This window comes from Nomascus leucogenys, chromosome 9 (assembly GCF_006542625.1).
Source record: "Nomascus leucogenys isolate Asia chromosome 9, Asia_NLE_v1, whole genome shotgun sequence".
In the NCBI taxonomy this organism is placed as follows: domain Eukaryota; kingdom Metazoa; phylum Chordata; class Mammalia; order Primates; family Hylobatidae; genus Nomascus; species Nomascus leucogenys.
Genome location: NC_044389.1, coordinates 34,722,814 through 34,735,124, shown reverse-complemented (window position 1 = coordinate 34,735,124; position 12,311 = coordinate 34,722,814). Strand labels below are relative to the sequence as shown.

Below are 12,311 nucleotides of genomic sequence, written 5' to 3'. Positions count from 1 at the left end.
TCTGGGGAAATGGGCTTGCTCATCTTTGGTTTCCAGATAGGGCTTAGGCAGGAGCAGGCATGGAGCTGGTGCTCCAAAGGCTTATGACATAATTTAATTTCATTTATTAAGGGCCTAGCACTGTGCTCAGGAGAGGGAAGGGAGGGCAGTTTCTTAAGTGATGGGAATAGAGTGTGATAAGTAAGTGGTGTATGAAAGAGAAGGCTCCAGGGGCTGCCAAGGCGGAGTGGAAGGGAGAGCAGATGTGTCAGGGAAAAATGAGGGTGAATTTAGTCCTGGCCACGTTGAATTGAGGTATCTGTAGAGATGCCCAGGAGGCAGGTGGGTGGGAGTCCTGCATGGATATAGAGATTTGGGTGTCAGCAGGCTGTAGATGGTGGTCAAAACCATGGGAAAAAATGAGCTGGCTATGGAAGGGTATGTGGGGTGGGAAACTAGATCAGACTAGAACCCCATGGAAGACCAACAGGGAAGGGGTGGATAGAGAAGGGAGAGACATTGACACTGAGAACGAAGGAACACTTAGAGAGATGGGGGAAACTAAGAGAAGACAGACACAGGAATGCCAAGGAATGAGCAAGTGCCAGGGAGAAGAGCAGAGTCTGCAGTGTCACATGCAGCTGAGAGGTCAAGGAGGACAAGGTGAGAGATATTCATTGGCTTTAACGATAAGGCACTAAGTGGTGGCCTTGGTGAGCACAGTGAGGGGAGGCATACATATGGGTGGTGGAGACAGTGGGTATGGAGGGAGGAAGGTAGCTACAGGAGACTGTGGTTCCCAGATGTCCAACGTGAACATGTGTGCAAGCTGGGCTTCACTGTGTGTGTGTGCATCCACACAAGCACATGCAGAGCTGCAGCTAAGAGGAGGGTGTGTAAGGGCAGCTGAGAGGCCACCGTAGGAGGGGCTGTGGTCACCCCATGGACAGCCTTCACTTTACTTTTGTTAGCTTTTGAGAAGCACCATGAAGGGAGACTGTGAAAATCCTAAGCACAGTTTAACCTTTTCATTGTCCAGTGAGAAAACGGAGGACAGCAGAGAGGAAAGAATTTGCTGTGAGTCATGGGCACAACCAGAACTTGAATCTGAGTCTCCAGACTTCTAGAAGAGTGACCTTAGATAAAGTACACCTGAAATTCTTATTGGCCAATGAATTATCTACCAGTGACTCTGCCCATCACCCCATTTTTTTATAGTATTTTGCTCTGTTGCTTAGGTTGGAGTGCAGTGGCATGATCATAGCTCACTGCAGCCTCAAACTCCCAAGGTCCAGTGACCCTCCTCACTCAGCCTCCCGAGTAGCTGGGACTATAGGTGTGCACCACCACACCTGGCTAATTTTTTGATTTTTTGTAGAGATGAAGTCTCACTATGTTGCCCAGGCTGCACCCCAATTTTTAGCCACCTTTCCATATTTATATAAAGGTGAAATATGGATCTGACACACAAAATTCAAACATTACAGAAACTTAATGAAAATGACTCCTGTTATCCTACCTCAGCCCCTCACAGACAACCACCATTAAGAGTTCGGTCTATTATTTTTCCCTCTCTCTTTCCCTCCCACTTAACACTGTAAATTTTTTAAAAATTTGGGACAGGGTCCACTCCCATTGCCCAGGCTGGAGTACAGTGGCGCAAACACGGCTCACTGCAACCTTAACCTCCTGGGCTCAAACAATCCTCTTGCCTCAGCCTCCTGAGTAGCTGGGACTACAGGTGTGAGTGACCACACCTGGCAAATTTTTAAATTTTTTTGCAGAGACATGGTCTTGCCATGTTGCCCAGACTGGTCTTGAACTCCTGGGCTCAAGCAGTCCTCCCACCTCTGCCTCCCAAAGTGCTGGGATTACAGGCGTGAGCCACCTAATGCACCCAGCAACATTTTTGTAAATTTTTAATAAAAACATTACACTTGTTCATACTGGTTTTTCCGGTTACGTGCATGTATTCATTCTGTTTTACAACTTATCGTTTTTTCACTTTTGGACAACTTTCTATGGTAGCATATAGAGACTTCATTCATTCATTTTATTATACTTTAGGGTTTTAGGGTACATGTGCACAATGTGCAGGTTTGTTACATATGTATCCATGTGCCATGTTGATTTCCTGCACCCATTAACTCGTCATTTAGCATTAGGTGTATCTCCTAATGCTGTCCCTCCCCCCTCCCCCCACCCCACAACAGTCCCCGGAGTGTGATGTTCACCTTCCTGTGTCCATGAGTTCTCATTGTTCAATTCCCACCTGAGTGAGAACATGCGGTGTTTGGTTTTTTGTCCTTGCGATAGTTTACTGAGAACATTCATTCATTTTAATAACCATATTAGTTTATAATTTGAGGCAAGGTCTCCTCTGTCACCGAGGCTGAGTGCAGTGGCATGGTTACGGTTCGCTGCAGCCTTGACCTTCCAGGCTCTAGCAATTGTCTCGCCTCAGCCTCCTGATAGCTGGGACTACAGGCATGCACTGCCATGGACAGCTAATATTTTTTTGTAGAGGCGGGGTCCCACTATGTTGCATGGTGGCGTGTACCTGCAGTCCTAGCTACTCAGGAGGCTAAGGCTGCAGTAAGCTACGATCGAGCCACTCTTCTTCAGCCTGGGCAACAGGGTGTGACCCTGTCTCAAAACAAAAAGCAAAAACAAAAGGTATGAACATTTTGTTTTAAAAGATATTGCCAAATCACCCTCCAAACACTTGTGCCAGTTTATCGTACCACAGTTTATGTGAATGCCCATTTCCTCACATCCCTGCCAACCAGGGGTATTATCATTAAAAAAATCTTTCAGCCGGCCGTGGTGGCTCACGCCTGTAATCCCAGCACTTTGGGAGGCTGAGGCAGGCAGATCACTGGGTCAGGAGATCGAGACCATCCTGACTAACACGATGAAACCCCATCTCTACTAAAAATACAAAAAACAAAATTAGCCGGGCGTGGTGGCGGGCGCCTGTAGTCCCAGCTACTCGGGAGGCTGAGGCAGGAGAATGGCGTGAACTTGGGAGGCAGAGCTTGCAGTGAGCCAAGATTGTGCCACTGCACTCGAGCCTGGGCAACAGAGCTGGACTCCATCGCAAAAAAAAATATATATATATATTTCCAACTTCAATGAGGCTAGACATCTTTTTGTATCCTTATTATGCATCTATAGTCTTCTGTGAACTCTCTATTCATCTCCTTTGCCTATTTGTTATTGAGGTGTACTTTTGGCTAGTGGATTACTCAGTGAATTTTTTTTTTTTAAGATGGAGTCTCTCTCTGCTGCCCAGGCTAGAGTGCAGTGGCGTGATCTCAGCTCACTGCAATCTCTGCCTCCCGGATTCAAGCTATTCTCCTGCCTCAGCCTCCCGAGTAGCTGGGATTACAGGCAACTGCCATCATGCCCGACTAATTTTTATATTTTTGTAGAGATGGGGTTTCACCATGTTGGCCAGGCTGGTCTCAAACTCCTGACCTCAGGTGATCCACCCGCCTTGGCCTCCCAAAGTGCTAGGATTACAGGCATGAGCCACTGCGCACAGTCATGCCAGGCTAATTTTTGTATTTTTAGTAGAGATGGGTTTTCACCATGTTGGCCAGGCTGATCTTGACCTCAGGTGATCTGCCCACCTCGGCCTCCCAAAGCGCTGGGATGACAGGCGTGAACTACCGCGCCCGGTCACTCAGCGAGTTCTTATTGGGCAATAATGATTGGCTTAACCAAAGGCCTGGCAGCCTTTGTACCAAACTGCTAGCACTATTTACCTCTAGGGAGGGAGACTATGGGAAATGAGGATACTTTCATTTTTATTTTATATCATGAGGTATTGTTTGGATTTTTACAATGAACTTGCATTTCTTTTGTAATGAAGAAAATAATACAGAGGAAATAACACAACTAAACCTTTGGCCTGGATTATCATCGGCTGGAAATTCATGTTGGATGCAAGTTTTTATTGATAACAAGTTACTTTTTGGTTTATATGCAAAAAAATGTTTATTGAATGCCTCCTATTTGGCTGGTACTGCCTAGGCACTTTCACAGGTATTTCATCCTAATCCTCACAACAGCCCTATGAGGTTATAATTGGTCCCAGTTTACAGAGGCCTTGGGTGGGAGATTATTGCTTGATATACTTCTATTTGCCAGCATTTTTGTTGGCAAGACGTTCGTATTGGCTGGTGATTCACTGGTCAAGAGCTCTCATTGGCCAGGAGTTCCTATTTGTTGCTGTAAGATTCAAATAATCAAAATACTAGAATTTTTCCCCCACAAGAATGATGGGACCAGTGGCATAAGAGTGAAGGAAGGAGAGTCAGTGGGTCTCTCCCTTTGAAGCACCATTTGAGTTTGCATTGGTCAGCCCCACACAGGTGGGCGGGATGAGGTGGTCGAGAAGGAGACGCAGTGGTTATAAGTCTTCTCGCTTCAGTAGGATGAGCTTCCTCACGAGCGCTGTGATCTGGGGTCTGACCTCCTCCACTGACACAGTTGGGTCCCAAGCCCCTACCACCTTTCCATCTGGGGCTACAAGGTACTTCCAGAAGTTCCAAGTGGGCTCCTTCCCAGAAGTCTCTAGAGAAAAAGGAAGGAGAGCAAAGTGTGCTACCCTGCGTACCCTCTCCTGGGACTTCACTCTCAGTGTCCATCTTTCCCTGGTGGCAGCTAATTCTGATGCCCAGTCCACACCCCAGACCACTCCAACCAGAATCTCTGCGGATGAGGCTCAGGCATCAGCATTTTTCAAAAGCCCCCTGGGAGGTTCCAAAGTGGGGCCAAGGTTGAGAACGACTGCTGTACGATTCTGTGACGTGCTTGATAAAGTGGTATCAAATCCTCTTTTATTAATGACTTCAAACCACTGAATAGTCTACACCCTATTCTCTAATTCAGTTTTAATGGTTTCCAAATGTTAGTCCATGGACTGGTTTCATCAGAATCACTGGGGGTCAGGGGAGTGCTTAAAATAAAGATTCTTGGGCCCTGCTTCAGTAGGTCTCAGCCTTGTGCATTTTTAAGAGCTCCCCAGGTGCTTCTAAAAGCAAGGCCGGGTTTGATCTATAACTGTGCGAACTGGGAAGGAACTAATAAAAGAACACAGAGAAAAAAATAAACATTAGGACTGAGCCACAGAGGAAAACGCAAACCTGCCTCAGTAAGGGACCTTTTGTTTGCTGCACTGTTGCTTCTCATTTACCCCTCCAGGTGAATGGGTTGCAGGGTGGGGTGGTGGCGAGGGATACAAAGGCCACCAGAAGCACGGAATGAGAAAAGGCAAAAATGGGGCCTCCAAAGGAGAAGGCCTGAGGGAAGAAACAGGGTCAGAAAGGCAAGCTTAGCCCATGACCCCATTCTGTGGCTCTGAGGCTTCTGCAGCTGGAGAAGGGATCTAGTTCTCAAATATTAAGATCTGGTATTTTAGCTCAGAAGGTCTCCCTCCATGGCCTACAGACTCCGCCACTGACTCAGGGTGGAGATGCCTGTCCGCCATCTTGGTCAGCTTTCTCCAAGCAGGTGGCATCCCCTGTCTATGCCTTGGTTTCTCCATCATATGTCCATAAACTCATCTAGCTCACACTGACTTAAATGTCTCCTTCTAGGAGCCCCTGAATGTGAAAACAGGATCCCAGAAAAGTCCAAAAGAGTGACTTCTGAGGGAGAAGTGAGAGGCAGCAGGTATGGAAATATTCTTAGGCAGGAATACCCCTCAGCTTGTACCTGCCTCCACTCTCCTCAAAGATTAGTGCTGGAACAAAGCATCAGTCCACCTGAGAGGATCAGGAAGGGGAAGGGGCCCCAGGTCACGCAACCAGCCAGTGGCTTCTGCTGCCCAGGGAGCCATGGCCTCAGCCAGCTGAGGGAGGTGTGAGGGGATGAAGAGACCGGGACTTACGGGCCAGGTACTTGAAGGCAGGATGGGCACCAGTACCGGTGACTGCAATCTTGCTAAACATGGGGAATGAGACACTGTAGGTGCGGCGGGCAAAGCTCTCAATCTCCTTGTTGCTGTCAGGCTCCTGTTGGCCAAACTGGTTGCAGGGGAAGGCGAGCACGTTGAAGTGGTAGGGACCCAGGTCCCGCTGCAGCTGCTGCAGGGCTCGGTAGTGCTGGTCTGTGAAGCCGCACTCGCTGGCCACATTCACCACCAGGGACACCTGTATGACAGAAACAAAACAAAACAAAGCCCAGACAAGCCAGTGAAGAGGCATGAACCTGTACATGCCCTGACACGTCTCCACATGTGACTCCCTCAACAGTTAATACTGCCTCACACATACAAGAACACTGTACACATATGTAAATGTGTGTCCAGTGCTCTCACACATACACAAACACATGCACACAGACAGGCACATATAAAATCAAACATTCAGGAGCTTACAGATGTGTGCACACATACAAGAACATCTGTGAACATAAGTATACAACATACATAAATAGGTATGCACATGTGCCATGATACAAACATATGTTAGCAAACACCACACATGCCCATACACACAGCACATCCACAGACAGAGGCACACATACTGGTGAGCACATACTGAGAGCTGATAAGAGGGGGTACAAAGGCAGACCTGGGCTCAATTTTTGGCTCAGTCATCTAGCACTCGCCACTCTGCAGTGTGTCAGTCTCCCTTCTAGAATGTGAACCTACTGAGGGCAGGAGCTATGTCCACTTCATCTCTGGGCCTGGCATATGAAAAAGTCTCCGTAAGTTTCAGCTGAATGAGTAAGTGTGCACACAAACACAAACGCCTGCATGGGAACATAGACAAACACAGGTTTTCTTGACAAAAGAACCCTCATAACCCCAGGGCAATACCTTTTTGTCCCCCTCCTCTCCAGAGAACCAATACCACTTTTTTTGTTGTTGTTGTTTTTGAGACAAGGTCCCTGGCTGGAGCAATGGCATAATCATAACAGGACATCCCCCCAACAGTTTGCAGTCTCAAACTTCTGAGCTGGAGTGATCCTCCCACCTCAGCCTCTCAAGTAGCTAGGACTACAGGCATGTGCCATCACACCTGGCTAATTTTTTAATTTTTACTTTTGGTAGAGACAGGTCTCGCCATGTTGTCCAGGCTGGACTCCAAAACTCTTGGCCTCAGGTAATCCTACCAACTAAGCCTCCCAAAGTGCTAGGATTACAGTCATGAACCACCATGCCTGGCCTACCACTTTCTTTTATCACTAGACTAATCCCTACATTTATTAAAGCCTTTAGGCAATAAATATAAAGCTGGCTAATGGAACTTGATTATAATAATGTGATTAGAAGTTTGGCTTAAATGCTATGTTTTTAGCTTCTAGGTATATATTATTAAAGGATTTTAAACGTTACCCTGTGCCTAGGCAGCCTAGCCCTATCCTCCATAGTTGACATTTGGGTCAGATAATTATTTGTTGTTGGGGGGATGTCCTGTTTATTTATTGTCAGATGTTTTTGGCAGTATCCCTGGCCTCTACCCACTAGATGCCTAGTCTTGACAATCAAAAATGTCTCCAGACATTGCCAATTGTGCCCTAAACGGAATAATCACCCCTAGTTGAGAACTACTGGGCTAGATGATTGAACTACTGAGCTGTACCTCCTGTACCCTACCTCCACCAGGTGAGAAAGGACCCATGCCTGGGGCCACTGGCTATTAGAACAACCTCCTCAATTTGAGGTCAGCATACACCATACTCTGCCTGGAATGGTGAGAAACTGGGACTCTTAACTCCCTTCCTCAGTTAGGGTTCTTCCTTTTTTCCCCCTGCTGGATCCCTAGGCAATGAGAACATTAAAGCTTTTTAAAATTATTTATTTATTTATTTATTTATTTATTTTTTAAGACAGGGTCTTGCTCTGTCACCCAGGCTGGAGTGCAGTGGCGCGATCTTGGCTCACTGCAACCTCCACCTCCTGGGTTCAAGCAATTCTCCTGCCTCAGCCTCCTGAGTAGCTGGGATTATAGGCACATGCCACCATGCCCGGCTAATTTTTGTATTTTTTTAGTACAGACGGGGTTTCACCATGTTGGCCAGGCTAGCCTCTAACTCCTGACCTTGTGATCCGCCCGCCTCAGCCTCCTAAAGTGCTGGGATTACAGGCATGAGCCACTGCGTCCGGCCAAAGCTTGCTTATTTTTAACTCACACCTTGCATGTCTGCCCACTCTTTTGGAAGGGAGAAAATCTGGCTTCTAGTTCCATCCCTGAAACCAAAAAGCTTGGTCCTTAGAAACCAAAACACAGACAGACACACCCAAGTACACACAGTTAATTTACATCTGTACATATACAAGCGCAGACACAGACTCAGATTTGTACACAGAAGAAGTAAACAAACCATTCACAAACACACACACTACACGTAACCCCACACATTCCCAAGTGGTCACCCATTCATCCATACTGGCCTAAATGACTATGGTCCCAATTAGCCTGAGGGCATCAACCATGTCAATCTTGCTCATGACTGTGTCATCAGAGCCGGACCCAGTGTCAGACATGTAGTAGGAGCCAGTAAATGTTTGCAGGTGAAGGAATGAGCATATTGCCCAAGCAGCAGGCCTAGCTTGGGTTAACTCAGCACCAATTACAGCTTTTCTGGACTCACTGTTCCCCGGTTTACTGCTGAACTTGGCAACTAAGAACATAGACTCTGCGCTGGACTGTCTGGGTTCAAATTCTAACTCTCTTACTAGCTGTGTGACCTTGTTCTATTTTTGTCTTAGCACTTACTACTACTAGGAATTACCTTGTGCATTTCTCAGTTCCTTGTTTATTGTCTTTTTCTTCTCCTGACCCCATATAAGCTCCACTTAGCGGAAATGTATCTGTTTTGTTCACCACTGTATCCCCAGGGCCTGACCTAGTATCTAGTTAGCATACAGTAGGTGTTCAATAATGAACAACGAATTAAGTAGCAGAGCTGGTCAGAGGCTAAACCTGGGGCTCTCTGGTGAGCTGCCCTAGAGAGAACAGGAGGCCTGAATTGGAACGGGCCCTGTTCTTGGTTCTTTGCCCAGAATTCTAAATGAAGTTCCTGCTGGGATCCACCAAACACAGGTGCAGAGCACTGTACAGTTTACTAAGTGCATCCACGCCATCATCTGATTTGAAACTCACGACACTCTGGGGGACAGTCAAGACAGGGATTACTGCCCCCAAGACTCCCCAGCACAATCGAAAATTTCAAGGCTTATAGAGTACTGGTCTTCACTAAAGATGGTGTTGCTCCCAGGAGAAAAATGTTGACATCTGTTTTTGTGTGGTTCATCCAAAACTGGACGCTGGCCCACCTGTTCATTAGATTTCAACTCCCCAGCCATTTCACACCAGTCCCCAGGCCCATCCTCAAGAGGTCCACTCCGGGAGTTCTTCACTGCACACAATGTGACATGCAGGCTTCTCAATGTAGTGTTCAAGGTCCCGCCTGCTCCCTTGCCAATCCTTTCAGCCTCATCTTCCACCACTCTTAGCCTCCAGCTTTAGACTCTTTGAAGCACAACAGCTGGAACTCCTGGCCCCCGCCCCCACTCCCCACCCTTCTTGCTGTTTGCTTCTTAGTCTTGCTAAAATCCACTCGTATTCAAAGACTCAACCCAGATACCCTTCCTCTCCGAAGTCTTCTCTGAGCTTAGATTCCCCCTTGGTAAGGAGGGGGCAATTAGCCTGGATGACTCTTATCTGTGCCCCTGAGCTGCCATCTAACGACTTGAACTACAGCGAACCCCGGATGTGGCGGTGGGGTTCAGGCCCCGTCTTTCTAGTGTAGTGTGACCTTGTGCGAATGCCTGCCCTCTCTGCGCCTTTGTGCCCTCTCCCAAGGATGATTCGTGTGAGGTCTCCGTGCATCTGAAATAACTCCCTCTGCCCTGCACATAGATCTCCACAGTGTTCTTCACTGGACTCCAAATCAGCCACTCCCCGTTCCAGATGCAAAAAATGGGGACGGGAGAGGGAAAGGCCGCACGATGCTACGGTTACTTTTTTCACCCGTGAATGGCAAAGGCTGGGCAGTGGTGCTCGGCCTTCCGGCGAAGGTCTGGACCCCGCTGCCCAAAGGTGCCGGTAGCGAAGTGGGCGCCGACTGCGAGCGCTTCGGGTTCCTCCGCGCCAGGGCCGTGCCACGTAGCCGCGGGCCGGGCCGGGCGCGGGATGGGGGCGCCGCGCCAGAGGTCACGGCCGAGTGGGGCGGGGGCCGGGGTTTGGCGGCCGCGCGGCTGGGGCGTCCTCGGAGCCACACCGCTCGGGGGCCCGGGCTGGGGGGCGCCCCCAGCAGGCCCCGCCAGGGCGAGTCCGGGCCCCGCGGCACCCCAGACCCCGCGCACTCACCGAGCCGCGGTACTTCTCCAGCGACACCAGTTTGCCCCGGATGTTGACCGCCTTGAAGTCGTAGAAGTCCTGCTCCTGCTGCGCGCAGGCCGCAGCCCACAGGAGCAGCCACGCCGCTGCCGCCGTCGCCGCCACCATGGCTTGTTCCCGAGGTGGCGGCGTCGCGAGGGCAAAGACGGGGCGGGGGGATCCGGCGCGGGGGGCGGGAGGAGGCGGCTCTGGCGCCGCTCGGCCCGCAAGGCAGGACGCGCCCCGTTCTCGTTCTCCTCCGCAGGCGGTGGATGCCTGGCTCTGGACCTCAGTTTCCCCGTCTGTCCTGAGGCAGCGCCCCCCTGCCCCGGACCCCAGAGCCAGGGTTTCAGGATTCTGTCCCCTGAGACTGGAGTTCGTTTCAGTGAGGCTCCCTCTTGTCCCAGGAAGCAGCGATTTGGCAGGGACAGGGAGGCAAAAATCCGAGAGCTCAGCTTCTCATTAGTGCAGCGGCCTTAGGCTGGCCTGGTCACGCCCCCACTCCGACCTCAGTTTCTCCACATGTTAAGTGGAGCTAGTTGGTATAGGATGGAAGTAATAGAAAAACGGATGCGAAACACTTTTAACAGTTGAATGGTGCCTGCAAACTTCAGGTGAATGAATGCATGTTCCCTGAAAGTGATGGCTGGGAGAAGAAGAGAGGACCGAGGGCCCGTTGCAGGTTAGGTTCCTGGAAGCAGATTCTGAGATGGAGATTGGAGTGCAGGATGTTTATGAGGGAGCACCCTTGGGATCAACACGCGTGGGAAGGATGGGAGGGAACAGGAGTGGCAGAGGGGGAAAGTAGTGAGCTCCATGCAGGCCCCAAGACAGTTTTAGCTGACTCGACAGGGACTCTGGAGCTAGAGTAGCCCATCAGATGAGCTAAGATGGCCAGGTCACCCTGCCTTTATCAGTCCTTGGATGTGGGGCCACCTGGCAAGTGGGGCAACAAGGGCCAAGATGGCCCTGTCTGTGGAGAAGCTGACATTAAAGGCTTTGTGCTAACAGCACTCCTAGTAGCTGGTGTCTGTCCTAAGTCCTCAGTGATGGGGGATCTGGGCAGCACATCACAATGTCTCTCCTGCTCAGAAAACCCCTGCTGAGCCCATGAAAGGTCAAGCATGGGGCTGGATCCTGTACTCACAGGCTGTGAGTTTTTTCCGGAAACTCACAGGCTGGTGTGAGAGAAACCAGGTAAACTGCAGATTTCATGTAATGTGGTAAGGGCTAAGCACTCCTGTGGTCATTCAACAAAAACTTCCTGAGCACCTTTTCTATGCCAAGTTTTGCTTTACGTGATTCTTAGGCAGGGATGAACAGGAGGGCATGATCTCTATCCAGGGAGACACAGGAATTAAATAATGTATAAATAGCTCTAAAATTACTATTGTGGTGAGTACCACCTAAACTAGCCTGGAGGGCCAAGGAGGGCTTTCCAGAAAAGGGGAGATTTGAGCTGAGCTCTGAAGAATGAGTAGAAATTGGCCAGGATGAAGCAAGGTACAAGTGCAAAGGTCCTGGGGGGAAAGGAACATGGTGCATTGAGTAACAAAGAAGGCTCGTTTGGTTGGAACAGAGAGGACAAAGGATGAGAGGGGAAGGTGGAGAGGTAGGCGGAAGTGAGATCACACAGAGCCTACTAGGCCACAGTAAGGAGTATGGTCTTTAAACTAAGAAATGAAGGTTCTTTTTAGCAGGGAGGTATCACAATGAGTCTTATGTTGTAGAAAGATCTCTTTCGACAGGGCCCGGTGGCTCACACCTATAATCCCAATGCTTTGGGAAGCCAAGGCTGGAGGATTGCTTGAGGCCAGGCGTTCAAGACCGGCCTGGGCAACATAGCAAGAACTGTCTCTTAAAAAAATTAAAAAATTAGGCCGAGTGCAGTGGCTTATACCTGTAATTCCAGCACTTTGGGAGGCCTAGTCAGGCAGATCACAAGGTCAGGAGATCGAGACCATCCTGGCTAACGCAGTGAAACCCCATCTC

At 49.3% G+C, this 12,311-nt stretch overlaps 1 protein-coding gene across 1 annotated transcript; it reads right to left on the bottom strand.

Annotated features, from left to right (window-relative positions):
- Window positions 1–3,775: 3,775 nt before the first annotated feature.
- GPX7 (glutathione peroxidase 7) lies at window positions 3,776–10,481 on the bottom strand. Its single transcript, XM_003264420.3, has 3 exons — window positions 10,311–10,481; window positions 5,879–6,140; window positions 3,776–4,560 (listed from the first exon to the last, which is right to left on the bottom strand). The coding sequence occupies exons 1-3, from the start codon at window positions 10,446–10,448 to the stop codon at window positions 4,397–4,399; spliced, it is 564 nt and encodes a 187-aa protein (XP_003264468.2). The 5' UTR covers window positions 10,449–10,481; the 3' UTR covers window positions 3,776–4,396.
- Between the last annotated feature and the right edge of the window lie 1,830 nt (window positions 10,482–12,311).

Excerpts from the sequence above, each read along its gene's own strand:
- GPX7 (XM_003264420.3), bottom strand. The coding sequence starts at position 10,448 with ATGGTGGCGGCGACGGCGGCAGCGGCGTGGCTGCTCCTGTGGGCTGCG. Across the intron at positions 6,141-10,310 it reads TGGAGAAGTACCGCGGCTCG|GTGTCCCTGGTGGTGAATGT; the intron begins GTGAGTGCGCGG and ends TCTGTCATACAG. Across the intron at positions 4,561-5,878 it reads TGCCTTCAAGTACCTGGCCC|AGACTTCTGGGAAGGAGCCC; the intron begins GTAAGTCCCGGT and ends CTTTTTCTCTAG.